General features: G+C 42.9%; 1 protein-coding gene across 1 annotated transcript; it reads right to left on the bottom strand.

Annotated features, from left to right (window-relative positions):
• Positions 1 to 690: 690 nt before the first annotated feature.
• On the bottom strand, positions 691 to 15,275 carry FAM240A (family with sequence similarity 240 member A). The gene is made up of 3 exons (XM_017855656.1): positions 15,012 to 15,275; positions 10,101 to 10,246; positions 691 to 2,111 (listed from the first exon to the last, which is right to left on the bottom strand). The coding sequence occupies exons 1-3, from the start codon at positions 15,042 to 15,044 to the stop codon at positions 2,021 to 2,023; spliced, it is 270 nt and encodes an 89-aa protein (XP_017711145.1). The 5' UTR covers positions 15,045 to 15,275; the 3' UTR covers positions 691 to 2,020.
• Positions 15,276 to 18,243: the final 2,968 nt, after the last annotated feature.

An 18,243-nucleotide genomic window follows, 5' to 3' on the forward strand; every position in this document is an offset into this window, starting at 1 on the left:
CAGTGACTTCTTGCCTAGACTGTAGCTTCCAGAGCTAGCACCTCTGTTTTTTTCTGCTGGATTCTGGTTGTCTAGCACAGTGCCTGGCATATGGTGAATGAGTAAATGCACAATGAATCTTCACCTATATTTCCTGCCTCACTCTACTGCATTTCAATCCCAGCAATAGCATTTGCAGTTTGTAAAGGGAGGCCTTTGCTTCTGAGAGCCTCTCAGCCCTGTAAGCTATGACTTTACTTCAACCTCTATTGAATTCCTACATTCCTCCTACACCCAACAAAAATTCCTTCTTCATCTAAACATTCTCAAATTTCCCCAGCTCTAATTTGTAATTTATTAGTTGAATTGAATCCAAGATTGAATAAGAGACCATAGAGGGAGAGAGGGCTCTGCGCCCTGTTCCTTGGATCATATTAAGTGTGGAAGCTGGGGAAATACTCCCCCAGTCCTGCTTTCCTCCTGGAAATTCCCATTGGCCTGATGAAGCCTAATGGGTTCCCCAGGGATGTGGATAGAAATACTTAATGCTCTATTAGGGCATTTAGAAGACTGCAACACCACACTCACCACTGGCAGAATTGGCCAGCCTGACTCTATGCATCGCCTAGTAATGTTATGGCAAGCCAGGCTCCTATTGACTCCAGTGAAATGGCACCATGTCTGAGAAGACAAAGAAGACGCTCAGAGACAGTGAATGAGACATAGGGTTTATTGGGGGAACTTACATACAGGGATGGTCCAGTGGCAGTGGGCTGGACAAGAGAACCACCACTGTTTGTAAAAGCCATGCAGTTTATATAGCATTTTCACTTAGCACCCTCCACCTAGCAACTACCATCTAACCCAAAACAGAAGGCTTTGATCACCTGTACAACCTAGGTTCCAAAAGATGGCTGGGGATTCAGGTGTCCTTCACAGTTAAGGTATGAAACTCCAGGTTAGCCACTCCCGGATTTCTTAGCTTGGGACTCTGAACACACATTCTTCTTAGACCATAATATAATTCTCAGTGTATTTGCTTAAGTTGTTATCTTGTTATTGCTGTCAGGTGCGTCTGCATAAACATTTCCTCTGTGTATAGTATATAAGGCCTTGCAGGTGCTGCTTGTAGCCAGCAAGTACCCAGGACTTTATATCGTTGCACCTCTTCTCCCTTCCCTTGGTTAAAATAATTGCCTGAGGCCCAGTTACAGTTTGCACTCTCGCAAGTATCAAACCCTGGTGCTTCTGAACTTGAGAGTTGGCAAGGGAGTGACTGTACCATTTCAAAATCCAGAATCTGTGTGGTAAATACTCTGTGGAGTGGCCAGATATACTTTGGCTGGGCTGACAGAGAGCCAACCAGTGCAAACATGTAGAGACCAAAATAAAGTAATAAAATGAAGGCATGTGCATGGTGATGACAGGACAATCAAGCTTTATTAAAATTATTCTGATATTATTCTTGGTAAACATATTTTTGAAAAAGCCAATTAAATTTATATGAAGAAAAAAGAATATTAGATCAATTTATTTTCAAACTGTGCTTTGACTATTGATAGTTTTTTTAAATTTCTGCAGATAGGTGCATTTCTCTTCTTATAAAAAGAAAACAAGCATTCCATAAAGCTGTGTTTCCTAGGTGAAATGGTGGGGCAATACCACTGTGCGATGTTTAAAGTTTGACCATGAAGGTTGAGGATTCCTCTTGGTGTGTTTAGAGTTTAAAATATTTGGATTTCAAAATTAGAAGATAATTATATAGAAGCAAGGAATGCTGCATGGAGCTTCGATATTAAATAAGCTATCTTTAGAGACATTTGGGATAATAACCTGGCACCCATGCACAGAGGACTGACTTGACCAATAACTGCCATCAAGCACTGGGAAAGCATTTACAGGTAAATCCTCTCCCAGCTGGGGAAACAATAGTGTGAGGGCTGACAGGTATAGCAAAGGGACTTAGGGATTTGCATTGACTTCTCCTAGCAAAGTGACCTCAGTGTTTTGCATCTTCTTGTGTCAATGAAGCAGGAAGCTCTCAGCCAACATTTGTCCGCTTTTCAGTGTCCTCTGGATTGTTCCGCAGCCTCAGCTTTGTTTCCAGCTTCTGCTTCCATTCTTCTCTGAGCCTGAAAATAGAAACCAAACACACACAGATGGAGCACTCATCTCCACGGCTGTTGGTTTAGAAGAGCTTTCTTCCTCTCCTGCCAGCCCCTGAAATTACGTGTATGTGTTCAGGTTTTAAAAGTCATGCAGAGGACATGCAAGTTTAAATATATATATTTATAATTTATTCCATATTTATTTATTTATATAAGTGTGAGTAAACAGTTCTCATTTTTGTTTAAAGCTGCTTAATCTTACTTTCTGACTTCCTTGAAAATATATTTAGGCCGGGGCACGCGGTGGCTCAAGCCTGTAATCCCAGCACTTTGGCAGGCGGAGACGGTGGATCACGAGGTCAGAGATCGAGGGACCATCCTGGCTAACATGGGTGAAACCCCGTCTCTACTAAAAAATACAAAAACTAGCCGCGAGGTGGCGGGCGCCTTGTAGTCCCAGGCTACTCGGGAGGCGAGGCAAGGAGGAATGGCGTGGAACCGGGAGGCGGAGCTTGCAGTGAGCTGAGATCCGCCCACCGCACTCCAGCTCCGGGCAACAGAGCGAGACTCCACTCAAAAAAAAAAAAAACAAAAAAAATTATTATATATATTATTATATATATATATGTTTAAAAGTCAGGAGAGTAAACCTGTCAGTCTAGATTCTTACACAGCAAATCATATCTTTCAACAGCAGAGGTGAAATAAAGATATTTTTAGACATACGCAAACTGAAAGAAATCACCAGCAGACTGTCACTATATGACATGTTATAGGAATTCCTTCAAACAGAAGGAAAGTGACACAATATGAAAATCCGGATGTACACATGGAATGAAGAGCATCTGAAAAGCAACGATGTGGTTATGTATTAATACTTTTTAAAACTATTTAAATCTCTTTAAAAATAGCCCACTGTGGTCAGGCACAGTGGCTCATTCCTGTAATCCCAGCACTTTGGGAGGCCAAGGAGGACAGATCACAAGGTCAGGAGTTCGAGACCAGCCTGGCCAATATGGTGAAACCCCATCTCTACTAAAAGCACAAAAATTCCCTGGTCATGGTGGCAGGTGCCTGCAGTTCCAGCTACTCAGCAGGCTGAGGCAGGAGAATCGCTTGAACCTGGGAGGCGGAGGTTGCAGTGAGCCGAGATCGCGACACTGCCCTCCAGCTTGGGTGACACAGTGAGACTCTGTCTCAAAAAAAAAAAAATAGCCCACTGTTGAAAGTGAAACTGTTAATGATGTACTGTGGGGTTATAGCATATGTAGAAGTAAAGTTGTACTTTGTACAATAGCATAAAGGCCAAGAGGGGAGAAATGAGAATATACTATTGTAAGGTTCTTATGCTACACAAAAAGTGATAAAATATCACCTGAAGGCAGGCTGTGATAAGTGAAGGATGTGTACTATATATCCTAAAGCAACCACTAAACACAAAGAGCAATAGTTAAAAAGCCAACAGAAGAGATAACATGGAATCATAAAAAGTACTCACTTGATCCAAAACAAGGCAGAAAAAGAGAAAAAGGGAATAAACAACAGATGAGAGAAATAGAGGACACATAGCACGATGGTAGATTTAAAACAAATCATACCAATTAATGTTAATGGTGTAAACAATGCAATAAAAATGCAAAGACTGTCACATTGGATTTTTAAAAGACAATATCCAAATATATGCTGCTTATAAGAAATCCACTTTAAATATGAAGACAAAATAGGTTAAAAGCAAAAGGACAAAGAGATAGTCCATGCTAAACCTAATTAAAGAAGGCTGGTGTGGTTATATTAATATCAAAGTAGTTTTCATAGCAAAAAATATTACCAAAGAGAAAGAGGGTCATTTTGTAATAAGGGGGTCAATTCATGAAGATGATATAACAATCTGAAACATTTATGTACCTAATAACAGAATTTCAAAATACATGAAGCAAAATGTGATGGAACTGCAAGGAGAAGTAGACAAATCTGTAATTATAGCAGAGATTTCAATACCCGTCTTTCAATAATCAGTAAAACAAGTATATAAGAAATTGATAAGGATATAAAACACTTGAACAACACTGTCAACGAACTTGATATTTATAGAATATTTATAAAATATTCTCCCTAACAACAGCAGAACACACACTCCTTTCAAACACACATGGAATATTTACGAAGATAGAAAATATTCTGGGCTATAAAACAAGTCTCAATAAATTTAAAAGGATTCAATATGTTCCCTGTTTGCAATAATTAAATTAGCCTTAATAACAGAAAGATATCTGGAAAGTCCCCTAAATATTATGAAACTAAATAACAAATTCTAAATAACCCATAAATCAAAGAAACAACCATTAATTGAAATGAAAAAAATCAATTATAATAACATCAAAAATACAAAATAGAGGTAAATCTGACAAAAGATATATATGACTCATGTGCTGAAAACTGCAAACCATTGCTGAGAGATATTAAAACAGACCTAAATAAAGGGACATATATATTGTGTTCATATATCAGATACTCTAAATATTGTTAGGACATCATTTCTCCCTAAATTGACCTATAGATTCAATTCCATCCCAATCAAACCAGCAGGCTGTTTTACATAACAGAAATTGACAAGTTGCTTCCAAAACTCGTATGAAAATGCAGAGAACCTAGGATAACTAAAACAATTTTGAAAAAGAGGAAAAAGTTGTAAGACTTACACCACCTGACTTCAAGAATTATTGTCAACCTAAGTAATGAAAACAGTGTGACACTGGTGCCAATGGACAGATAGATCAATGGGACAGAAAAGGTCCAAAAACACTCCTACACATAGATGAGTTATTAATTTTCAACAAACGTGCAAAGACAATGTAGTGGAGAAAGGATAGCCTTTTCAACAAATGATGCTGGAACCACTGGATATGCAAAAAAAGTGAACTGCAGTCTGTACCTCACATTATATTAAAAATTAAGTCAAAATATATTATTAATCTAAATGCAAAACTTAAATTCATAAGAGTTCTAGAAATAAAACAAGACAATCTTTGTGACCTTGGGATAGGCAGTCTTCTTAGATACAACAAAAGCAAAATCTAGAAAAGAAATTTTTCTCATAAATTAGACTTGATCAAAACGGAGAACATCTCTGCAAAAGTGTAAATCCAAAGAAAATGAAAAGAAGACAATGATGAAGATGAGAGAAGAAACTAGTAAAATAGTTCTTATCTATTAAGGAGATATGGATATCAGTTCAAACAGTAAGAATAAAATAGAAAGGAATACAGAAAAAGGGAAACCGTAAAGCACTCTAAGTAACTAAGATGGTAGAAACAAGCCAGTTACAATAAATGAAAAAGGACTAAACTCACCAATTTATACTAAAATATGTCAGATTAGGAAAACATCCAGTCCAACTATGTCCCTTTTTTTTTTTTTTTTTTTTTTTAGAAAGCGGGGTCTCTGTTGCCCAGGCTGGAGTACAGTGGCACCGTCATGGCTCACTGCAGCCTTGACCTCCCGAGGCTCAAGTGATCCTCCTATTTCAGCCCCGCTCCTCCTTCCCCCCCAGTAGCTGGGACTACAGGCTCGTGGCAGCACGCCTGGCCAATTTTTGTATTTTTTATAGGGACAGAGTTTTGCCATATTGCCCAGCCTGGACTCAAACTCAAGTGTTCTACCTGCCTTGGCTTCCCAGAGTGCTGGGATTACAGGCATGAGCCACCGTGCTCAGACAACTAGGTGCTGTTTAAAAAAGACACATCTAAATTATAAGGACAGAGATAAGTTGAAAATAAGAAGACAGAAAAAAGATGCATAAGGCAGATGCTAATAAAAACAAGATTGGTTTGGCTATGTTGACAGACTTAATATAAAGTCTGTTAATACAGTTACAAAGTCTGTTGATAAAAAGATCTTCAAAGAAAAAATCATCAGGAATAAAGTCACTGCCTAATAATAAAAAGGCTCACCTCACCGTGAAGATATTACACTTCTGAACATGCATGCACCTAATAAAATAGCCTCAAAATACATACAGAAAAAATTAATGGAACTACTTGGATTGTGAAGAGGTGGTGAGGAAGAAGGGAAAGAGAAATTGCACTCTTTTTTTTTTTTTTTTTCAAAATAACATTGTTTAGAAAACCTTTATAGTAGAAGATTTCAAGCATATAAAAAAGTAGAGAAACTAGTAATAAAGAACTCCCCTATAGCTACTCCCCAGCTTCCCCAGCTTAAGGCTGATCTCCTTTCTCACATCTCCCTTCTCCTGCATAATAAACAAAATAACTGTATTTAGCTATTTTGTCCTTAAAGTTAATAACTCTTTTAAAAAGAAACTACCTTGCCATTATCACACTTAAAACATTAACAGGAGGTACTTGATATCATGAAATAAATATTTCATTGGTTCACAACTCTGAATGTCTTTTAATGCTGAACGTTAGGTTGGTTGAATCAGGACCCGAATGAAGCGCATACATTCCTATTTGTTGCTATATCCATTAGGTTTTCTTTAATCTGGAAATTCTCCCTCATCTTTCCCCTTCCCTTGCAGTTTTTTTTTTTTTTTTTTTGAAACCAGATTGTTCTGGAGAGTAGGCACAGTTTGAATTTTGCTGACTGTATTCCTGTGTAACTCTAACCCATTCCTCTGTCTCCTGTATATTCTGTTAATTAGTGGCTAGCACTAGAAGTTTGATTAGATCCAGATTTATTTTATTTTATTTTATTTTATTTTATTTTATTTTATTTTATTTTATTTTATTTTTGACAAACTACATCACCGGTGATATGATGGATGGCCATCAAATCTGTCTGGTTGTCTCTCGCTTTTTTTGATGTTAGCAGATATTAATGATCATTAGATCCAATTTACTTTGATTAGGTGTTGCCAAATGTCAATAGCTTCTTTCTACCCGTCGCTTTTCACTTGTGTTTGGAGCCTGGAGCCATGGGGGAGTGGCCCTGCAGCAGGTGCTGTAGTCCAGGAGAGATGAAGTCACTGCTAGAAAACAGGACCCAGAGCAGGAAGGGTGTGGGGAAGAAATAGGCAGACTTAGCCTCCAGTCCTCTCATCTCCTGTTGACAGAACCTAAGCAGAAGCTGAAGGACAAGGTGATTCAAGGACTAGAATGGGAAGAGGGGTCAGCTGAGGGAGGAGAATTAATGGCGATGGGGGTCAAAGCAGATCAGCCTGGAGGGAAGACAGGAATGGGAGTGAGTCCTGGACCAAAGTAAGTAGGCAGCAAAGACCCATCTAAGAGCCAATTCCATGGTTTTCTTGGATCCAGTCAAGCATGCTTTTCTTGAGTACCTATTATATATTCAGCACTGCAAGTATGACTTTGGAGAATACACAAGCAATATATAAAAATGGCGGTTTCTCCATTCCACAAATAGGGCAAGTTGTTCCCTTGCCTCAGGGTGTTTGCACATGCATTTCTTCTGCCTAGAATGCTCTTGTCCATTCTCCCACCTTTGCCCAACTCTCTTCCCTAAGAGAGGAGGTGGAGGGTGCCATCCTAGTTACCTGGAGGGCTGGACCTCAAGTGTGGGCTGCCAACTCCAGCATGCCAACACATCTGCACAGCAGCTCAACAAGCTGCTGGTGCCCAAGGGCCAAGTGAACCAGCTCTGAAGCTGGGACCCCCAGAAGACTACAGAAAAAAACGCTCAGACCCTGTCGTGGGCAGGTGGGAGATGGCAGCATCTGTGTCGCCTCCCTGACGAGTTCCAAAATGGGGGAGGTTTGTGCACACCCCTGTGTGCATCGGTAGCCCAGGTGCTCCATCTGCTAATGAAAGAAGACGATCAAGTTTGCGCTCCCTCTACCCACCCTCAAAGGGCAGTAACTCACCAGCATCCCTCTTCCTTCTCGTAGTGTCTGTTTCTCCATGATTAAAATAGCGATGAGGACACTGAGATCCAGGAGATTTGGTTGCTCACCCCAGGGACCCAAAAGGATGAGCCCAGGCAGCTGGCTGCAAAGTCTCTGCTGTTCACCGCAATTCTGAGCTTGTTCCCACCCTTGCTCACTCTTGCAATTTTGTTTTCATCTTGTTTTTCTCCTCCAAGGGATGTCTTCCTTTGGCGTATTGCTGCTGCCATATTAGATCCTGGATTGTTAAATGGGAGTCCAGAAGAGGGAGGGGAACTAACATTCCTGAGCCCTGACCTTGGGTTTGGCACCAGGTTAGGTGTTGTCGGTACATTTCCGTAGTCAAGCCTCCTAACAGCCCAATGATCGGGGACTTTATTTTCCATTTTGTGAAGGGACAACATAGAGTGTTAATTAGAGAAGCGCCTCTGGAGCCTGGCTACCCAAATTCAAATCAGAAGAGGGCGAGGAGAACAAATAGTCTTCTGCCATCCTATCGACCAAAACGTTTACATCCTTGCATTCTTTTGTTATATGCATAGATACTGCGTGTGTGTGTGTGTGTGTGTGTACATATATATATATATATTTTTTTATTTTTTTTTATTTTTTTTTTTATTTTTTTTTTTGAGACAGAGTTTTGCTCTTGTCGCCCAGGCTAGAGTGCAAAGGCAAGATCTCGGTTCACCACAACCTCCGCCTCCCAGGTTCAAGTGATTCTTCTGCCTCAGCTTCCTGAGTAGCTGGGATTACAGGTGTGGCTACCACACCCAGCTAATTTTGTATGTTTAGTAGAGACAGGGTTTCTCCCTGTTGGTTGGGCTGATCTCAAACTCTCGACCTCAGGTGATCCGCCTGCCTCGGCCTCCTGAAGTGCTGGGACTACAGGCGTGAGCCACCACGCCAGGCCGCATGTATATATTTTTAGTATTTTAACAACCTGCACAATTTGCTTCAGAGGCTATTTTGTTCACCCCTTGGCTTGTGCCTCTCTTGGAGCCTTTGTTTTCTTCATCTTCCTCAGGCCAATTTCACTTCACCTGAGGCCTTTTGCCTGCTCCCCAGGGAACGCACACATGGTACAGGACTCTGAGCGGCCTAGCCTGGGGGACAAAGATGGCAGGAACTGTAGAAATGACTGGCCACCCAAATCAGCTTTCTGTGCCCTACTACTGTACTTCAGCAGGTGGGATGGTAGTCGGGAATAAGGCTGAGGAGGTCTCTGTAAGTGGGAGGCTGGGTTCCCTTCTAGGGTTCAGGAGGGGCTTTGGGAAGGCAGCAGTGAGTTTACTGCCTGTGAATTAAGGCACGTCGTCAGTCCAGTGGCCGTGCAGTCATGGGCCCTGCCGTCTGGACAGCACACAAGGTCTCATACTCCCTTACCACACATAAGCCATGGCCTCCTCAGACAGCTGGCTGAGCTGTTCCCTTTGAGGGGACAGAGCTCAAAAGGGCAGTCCCTCCCTGCAGCCCACGATGGCTTTCTGCAGTGTGTGTGTGAGGGTGGCGAGCCTGCACTGCTTCCACAGCAAGGTGACCGTCGTTTCTCAGCGGGGGTCAGGTCACTGCACTCCACTGCTCGGCAGACTCACTGGGCCAGAACAGGGATGCACACAAGGAGAGACCCCGCCTTCCCCTCCAGGAACCACGCAGGGCATCTTGTGTTTTCACCCAAATGGGCGCTGAGAACCGGGCACTGCTTTCTTTGCTTGATTGCTTTTCACAGACACAGTGTTTGCCCCCCCACCCCCACCCCATTTAGTGTAACCCTCATGTGCTAGAAGGTGACATGGTGACAGAGAGGAGAGAGTTTTCCAGTTCATAAAGATAAGAATTAAAGGACTATAATCATGGAAAATTAAAATAATTACCTCCTCTGATATGCCCATCTGGCATTCTTCTGGGGAAATTAATTTTGCTCTTACAAAACAGACAAGATAATAATGGCTTGAAAGTCAGTGAAAGTTCATTGACGGTCACAAAGGTACCACTGGTGCAGAGGTTGATAGTAGGGCAATTGCATGGGGGCTCAGGGAACTCTTTGTACCTTCTGCTTAATTTTGCTTATAATTTAGAACCTAAAACTATTCTAAATTATAAGATGTATTTTAAAAATGAGTTAATTCTAAAAAGTAGACAAACAAGCCACATACTTTCTCAGTGCGCTTCTTCCCAGACGATGTTCCTCCGATTCTCGGTAGTAAGTCTGTTTACCAATTTCCCTTTCCCAGAAACGCTTGAGGTCATGGCAGGTGTTCCGGCAGAAGACCTCCCGACGGGTGTATTGATTGTTCATCCCCTAAAAAAGAAAACAGCCATACAAATAACCAAAAAACATATGAAGAAATGCTCAACATCATTCATCATCAGAGAAATGTAAATTAAAACCACAATGAGATACCATCTTACTCCAATCCACCTTACTCCAATTTGACTGTTTAAAAGTCAAAAAACTAATAGGTGTTGGTGCAGATGCAGAGCAAAGAGAACACTTATATGCTGTTGGTAGGAATGTAAATGAGTACAACCTCTTTGGAAAACAGTATGGAGATTTCTCAAAGAACCGAGAGTAGATCTACCATTTGATCAGCAATTCTGACTACTAGGTACCTACCTAAATGAAAAGAAGTAATTATATTAAAAAGACACCTGCATGTGTTTGTTTATCACAGCACTATTCACAATTGCAAAGATATGGAGTCAAACTAAGTGCTCATTAACTGATGAGTGGACCAAAAAAATGTTTTGTGTGTGTGTGTGTGTGTGTGTGTGTGTAAAATGGAATACTACTCAGCCATAAAAAAGAATAAAATAATGTCTTTTGCAGCAACTTGGATGGAACTGGAGGTCATTATCCTAATGAAGTAACTCTGGAATGGAAAACTAAATACCGTGTATTCTCACTTATAAGTCGGAGCTAAGCCACGGGTTTATAAAGGGTTTATAAACAGAGTGGTATAATGGGCACTGGAGACTCAAGGGGGAGAGGTTGGGGATACAATGTCACTTATTGGGTGCAATGTACACTATTTGGGTGACAAGTGCACTAAAAGCCATGACTTAAACACTATACAATTTACCCATGTAACAAAAACCCACGTGTACTCCTAAAGCTATTGACATAAAAAAATAGAAGCTGAACCCCCATAAAACATGATCCCTGAGACTCTGCAGGGTATAGGCATCCTGACCCTGCTGTTGACATGAGGGATACCTGGCCAGCCACAGGACCTCTGCAAGTGGGAGGACAATGGTGGCCTCAGTGCTTGCTGCTGGCTGGTTGTCAGGACACAGTGAGATGTGAGTGCAAGCCTCCCACAAGCTGGCACCTGGCAAATACCTCTGCCCTTCCTTCCTCCTCACAGAAGAATCATTTCTCAACTTCCAGCAGCAGGAACATGCACCAGGAATTTTGTGAACCTAAGTCCATTTCGTTATCACAACTGCTACATGAGATGGCCATGACCTTCATCATCTTTTAGGTGAGACATTTGAGGAGTGACAGGCTTCAGACTTCTGAAAGTTTCCAGGCCCTTTACTAAAGGGGTTTATCAGAGAAAATGGTTCCAGTGCCTGACACCCCCAAAGCAAGCTGCTTTGAGGTGTGTGTGTGTGTGTGTGCATGCACACACGTGGGCTCTTGTGTGTGGAATTATACATATCAGACACTCAAAATTCTCCCTTTTTTACATGCAGAAACTGCTTGACTTTCAGACCAGCTGAGTGAATATAGTAGAAACCTCAAAAGCAGAAGCTCCTGTCTGCTGGTGGGAACCCCTGTAGAAGAGTGTGGGAAGATGGGAGCCTGGAGAAGCTGGCCTGGCATGCCCCAGAGAGGATTTGGACCTTATCCCAGGAAGGGCTTTCAGTGGGGAAATGGTGGGTCCAGACAGGCATTTTGCCAGATGTTCTGGGGGCAGAGACTGGAGAGGTGAGAGTGTATGCAGGGGGAGAAGTGACTGGGCTGCTGGAAGAGCCCAGAGAGATGCTGTGACCAGGGTGTGAGGGGCAAGGATGATGAAGAGTGGACAGATTCACAGGAAACTCTGCGTGGAAAATAAAGGAGAAGGGCTGTCAGTGGGTACTGCCCTGTCTCTGCCTGTCCACAGATGGGAAATGTAGGAGGAGGAGGGCTATGGGGAGTGGGGTCAGGCTGTGCTGGATGGATGGAGTTTGAGTTTCCTAGGTGCCGACCCCCAGGGGGAAGCAAGGAGGGGTGCCTGACACATGGGTCTGGAACTCAGCATAGAGGTCTGTGCCACAGGTCTCAGAAAGACCGGGACAGTGGGGCAAGGTAGAAGGAGAAAGGGGTTTGAAGCCAGATGTTCACTCCAGACCTGTGTTTCCACTGCCTTGATGTACCGTCTATCTGTCACATGGGTTCTCCTGGCCTCAGTTTTCTCATCTTTAAAATTTCTCTGAAGGCCAAGTTTGACTCCAAATGTGAAAGTGTTCTGCAGTTTATAAAGTTCTGAATAAATGTAGCTGATGAGCTTGGTCCTGGCCCACTGATTTTTCTGACTGTTGTCTGGCATAGGGAATCATTAGTCCAGCATAGGGACATCATTAGTCTGAGCTAATTAAATGTCATTGAAAACCCTGAATAAGTGTGAATCTATTTGCACACAATATTGAGTGTGTGGCTTCTTGGGTATATGACAGATTCATTTATCTCTATCCTTGGTCTGTTGGCCACCATTTAGGAAAGCTTGGATGACAGTAGAAGTTCTTAAGTTGAACCATGTACTACGTACGGCCATGCCCAGAGGAGCATTGGGTAAAAACATTTGTCCTATATTCTTTCACTTCTCATATGTCAGAGATAAGCCTCACCACGCCCACTCACTGGGAGGTGTCCCACATGTGTAAAATGGGAGATACATGTTTTTCTAAGAAATAGCAGAGCTCCCTTTGGGTTGAAGAGTGACATCCATCTCTACCTCTGTCTGCATAATGGTATTTTATAAACTAACCAGCTAAGTGTGTGTGTGTGTGTTGCTGGAAAATGCTGCTGACACAATGGTGAAAACAAGTAAAATCTCTAAGAAAAAATGCATTTCACTTTTAAACAAACTACCTTGTCTTCTTAACTTGTTTTAGTCATTGTTCTCACTATGGGCAGAACTGTAGTGGCTACTATCATCAATTTTGTAGCTTCAAGGAAACACAATTAATGATAACTTTAGAAATACACTTTTAGGAAAAGATAAAAATAAAGCAGAAAGAAGGGATTAACTATGTTTAGGCCAGGTGCAGTGGCTCATGCCTGTAATCCCAGCATTTTGGGAGGCTGAGGCTGGAGGATCACCTGATCCCAGGAGTTTGAGACCATGCTGGGCAACATACAGAGATCCTGTCTCTACAAAACTAAAAAGTAAAAAATTAGCTGGCTGTAGTGGTATGTGCCTGTGGACCCAGCTATTCAGGAGGCTGAGGTGGGAAGCTTGCTTCAGCCCAAGAGGTCAAGGCTGTAGTGAGCCATGTTTGTACCACTGCACTCTAGCCTGGGGGACCAAGTGAGACCCTGTCACAAACAAACAGACAAACAAACAAACAAATATGTAATACCCCATCCTTCTTCACTCTAAAGGGCTGACACTGGGATCAGACAGGGCCCTTCCTCAGGGGACTTCAGATAACAGGGGAGTGAGGCACTGGCACTGCATATGATAGGCACTGAAATGGGACACACAAGGAGGGTGCCCTGACCTGGCCAAGGGTTTGGGGCTCCTTCTAGGGGGAGGGACTTGCAGGATGAGCAGACAGGAGCACCCAGGGTACAGGAAGTGGTCTGTGCAGAGACCTGCAGTGGGAACCTTGCAGAACAAAGAGTTGCAGAAACAGATTGGGGATTGGCTGAGGTCGAGTTGTGGGAGGGGACTGAAGGCAAAGGAGCATGGGGGCTCTTTTTAGGATAATGGAAATGTTCTGTGTCTTGTTTGTTATTTATTTATTTATTTTTTAAGAGGGAGTTTCGCTCTGTCACCCAGGTTGGATTGCAGTGGCACAACCTCAGCTCACTGCAACCTCCACCTCCTGGGTTGAAGCAATTCTCCTGCTTCAGCCTCCCGAGTAGCTGGGATTACAGGTGCCTGCCACCACCCCGGCTAATTTTGTATTTTAGTAGAGACAGGGTTTCATCACGTTGACCAGGCTGGTCTCAAACTCATGACCTCAGATGATCCACCTGCCTCCACCTCCCAAAGTGCTGGGGTTACAGGTGTGAGCCACCATGCCTGGCCTGTGTCTTGTTTATAGTGTTGATTATATAGCAGTATACAATTGCTAAAACTTACCAAACTCTATATTTTAAATGAGTGAATTTCACTACACATAAGGTATTCCTCAGTAAACATAGGGGAATAGCTTCTGTCTTTGGACTAGAAGTTCAAGTTCCCTGGGCTGGGCACGGTGGCTCACGCCTGTAATCCCAGCACTTTGGGAGGCCAAGATGGGTGGATCACAGAAGGTTCGAGATCAACCTGTCCAATATGGTGAAACCCTGTCTCTACTAAAAATACAAAAAATTAGCCAGGTGTGATGGTGAGTGGGTGCCTGTAGTCCCAGCTACTTGGGAGGCTGAGGCAGGAGAATGGCGTGAACCCAGGAGGCGGAGCTTGCAGTGAGTCGAGATTGTGCCACTGCACTCCAGCCTAGGTGACAGAGCGAGACTCCATCTCAAAGAAAAAAAAGAAATGCAAGTTCCCTGGCTCTAACCTACTGGGAGACTCTGTTAGCATCTTGTCATTAGGGTTTAGCCCATTTCTTCACAAGTAACATGTATTTCTGTGAGTATTTGTGCTTCGATTTCCTGGTGTCTACAATGAGGGCAACTGCTCTCTTAGTAGAAGTGTGATGAGGAGATTATCCATAGTTGGAAAGCTCTTGATAAGTAAATAGCTCTATTCCTCTGTATCCCCTCAGCCCAAAATGCCATCCAACCTTGTGCTTGAGAGAATTCATGCTGCTGCGTCCAGTCAATCAGCACCAACTTGGACGAACCATAACCTCCATAACCCTTAGGAATTTTACTTCACAAAATCAACAAATTAATTAATGCTTACAGAGAACAACCACATGAAGGGCTGTGAAGACATTGATTCTGTCAAACCAAATGTGTCTCACTTGACCGCCTGTGAGGCATCTGTGCTGCCCCAGGAGCCAACTCACATTCGGCAAATCAATGGGAACAAAGGAACATTTGTCCCTTGTGAGCCTTAACGCTGTGCCAGCAATTTGATTTCCCAAGTCTCAGTTACCCAGAGTATTAAACTCAAATTTAGAAATCTGAGAGCTGCTTTTTTAAAAGAGGCTTTTGGCTTACACTGAGTGTGCTTGTGACTCTTGGCTAGGATGGTTCAATGCACATCACTGACTGTGCACACCACTCACGTACTTCTTGCCTATTCAACACCTGAGAGCAAGTATTTCATGATTATTTTTCACATATGCAAAAGTATGTTTAACCACCTTTCACATTTTTCTTTATGATTGGGGCTTGAATAGAACAGAAGGGTTCCAGTTCCAAGTAAGATGGAGGAAGCACACCCTAATCTGTCCCTCCAAAGAATGCAGCCTGGACAGAATGTGTGGTGCAGCTGTTTGAGGACTCTGAAAAGTAAACAGCAGCAGGTAGATTAGGGGAAAACCCCCAGAATTCCAGTTACCATTGAACAGTGCTAAATTTTCTGTTTTTACTCTGGTATCCCCAGTTTAGACTCAAGGCAACCCAGAAGTGGGAACAAGGATAGAAAGAGCTCTGAGAAGTCCTCTGGTTCCAGGGAGAAAGGGAATTGGAACTCTCACACATTGCTGGCAGACTGCAGGGTGGTACAGGTATTATTGTGAAAAAGTTTGGCAGTAGTTTCTTTTCTTTTTTTCTTTTCTTTTCTTTTCTTTTTTTTTTTTTTTTTGAGAAGTTTCCTTCTTGCTGCCCAAGCTGGAGTGTGATGGTGTGCTCTTGGCTCACTGCAACATCCACCTCCCAGGTTCAAGGGAGAGTATGACTGCAGAGGCAAAGCATGAAGGAACTGAGGGGAACCTGATGGAATTGTTCTGCATTCTTCATGACGGTGGTTACACGAAGTCGTACGTATGTTAAAATTCATAGAACTAGGCCGGGTGCGGTGGCTCACACCTGTAATCCCAGCACTCTGGGAGGCCGAGACGGGCGGATCACGAGGTCAGGAGATTGAGACCATCCTGGCTAACACGGTGAAACCCCATCTCTACTAAAAAATACAAAAAACTAGCCGGGCGAGGTGGCAGGCGCCTGTAGTCCCAGCTACTCCGGAGGCTGAGGCAGGAGAATGGTGAGAACCCAGGAGGCGGAGCTTGCAGTGAGCTGAGATCTGGCCGCTGCACTCCAGCCTGGGTGACAGAGCAAGACTCCGTCTCAAAAAAAAAAATTCATAGAACTGAGTACACACAAAAGAATCATTTTTTACTGTGTGCTAATTTAAAATAAAACTTTAAAACGGAACAGAAAATGCTTTTGGTAAAATGCATTTTGACTCTGCTGATTTGATAAGATTCAGGCATGATTATTTACTGTCACTGAGACCCCAGTGAGCCCTGCCACCCAATTGTCCTGTGAACCAGCAGCACTGGCATCACCACGGAGTTAGAACAAGTGCACAATTTATCAAGGCCCAAATCGGAATCAAACCCTGCATTTTCATTTCATCTCCAGAGGACTCCTGTGCATACTGCAGTTTAAGCAGCTCTGCTTCAGAATTACAAAGGCCAAAGCTAAGGTACAGCCTCCTCAGTGCTAGTGTCCCAAGAAGCCCACTGTGGTCGAGCATCTCTATTTGAACATTCCTTGAGGGTGTTCGTTTCTTTGGGGTATTGGCATCTCACAGTCCATATGTACTATTTTTCTCAGAGGCTGGTTAAGTGGACACTGGCCCCGATTTCCGGCTTTCTCACAGTTTAACTTGTTTTGATTACATCATCGAATTATATAAATTAGGTATGGAAAGACTCCATTAGGATTTGTGAGTCATTCCCAAGCAGATGCAAGCAAGGGAGTTCAGGGGGAAAGCTGAATCCCAGCCGCTGAGAAAGACAGGTTTACAGGCTTACAAGGGGCACATCCACTTCCCTCCCCGCCAAAGAGTGAGATGAACCTCCACCAGGTTCCCATCCACATCAAGTTCAACATCCTTTACCTTTTAGATGAATCTGCTGCTGCCTTGATGTGTTGTAACAGAAGGCAAATATTGTAACTCCTGTTTCCTCAGCTCTGGGGCTCTCAGAGGCCACGACCTGGTCCTGAAACCTCAGGGTCTTAATCTTTTATATGCAGAGGGGAGGAGTTACAGAAATGCCTTCGCCTGACAAGGTTACACACACCAAATTAGCACTAGAATCATAGAGATCTTATTCCAGGGACAAAGTGTAAAACAGTCCCCATCCCCTGCTCCCTCTGCCCACCCCAGGGGCAGGTAAGCTTCTGCTCTGGCAGGTTCTACAGAGGCCATGACTTGGCTGGAAGTAAAGTTAATGTTTAGAACATGCCCTGGATCATCTGTGAGCATGAATCCTTAGTGCATCAGGCCAGGCTGCCCTTCACAGCCCAGGGAATAAAGAAGGCGGGATGGTGTGACAAGTCACACTTCTGGGTCACCTTACAGGATGACTTAGAGAGTCATGTTGTTCTTTGGAGCCGCTAATCCAAGGATAGAGCTGGGTGGGGACATTTCACAGTATGCTCAGTCCTCCCCTAATGGGAACAGGAACAGTGACCGTTTTCCAGTAAAAGGCATCAAACCAAAAAGTGAACCAAAGTTTCGCTTCTCAGTTGAAAATGCCCTTTAGGCATTTTAAGGAGCATGGTATGTTCTTGAGTGAAGATACTGAAGGTGGTCCCCTGTCTGGAAACAGACCCAGTCCAAGTCACCATCACACCCTGCTTTGCCACTAATAAGCCTGCTTCTGACTTAGGTTACAGGACCCGCAGTGTTGATACTAAGGGCAACCCTGATATCATTGGAATATAATTAAAGGCAACAAAAATACCCATTTTGCTTTTTGTTTTTTTCTTCTGATAAATGTTATACACAAGCAGACAGAATAGGATAAAATGTTGTTTAAATATTTTACTGTAAATTTAAATACCCATTTCCTCTTTAAAAAATTCACAGTGAAACTGAATATTTACTAGGTAGAAGATCATCTTGAAGGATTGGGTTGTTTTGTTTTTGTTTATTCAATGACATGCTAAATGCTGGGAAAGTCTTTTTCATTACACTAGATTCCTTAAACTTTATTGAAGCCATTAGCAAGTCCTCC

Source organism: Rhinopithecus bieti, unplaced genomic scaffold (assembly GCF_001698545.2).
Source record: "Rhinopithecus bieti isolate Rb0 unplaced genomic scaffold, ASM169854v2 scaffold_39746, whole genome shotgun sequence".
Classification (NCBI taxonomy): Eukaryota; Metazoa; Chordata; class Mammalia; order Primates; family Cercopithecidae; genus Rhinopithecus; species Rhinopithecus bieti.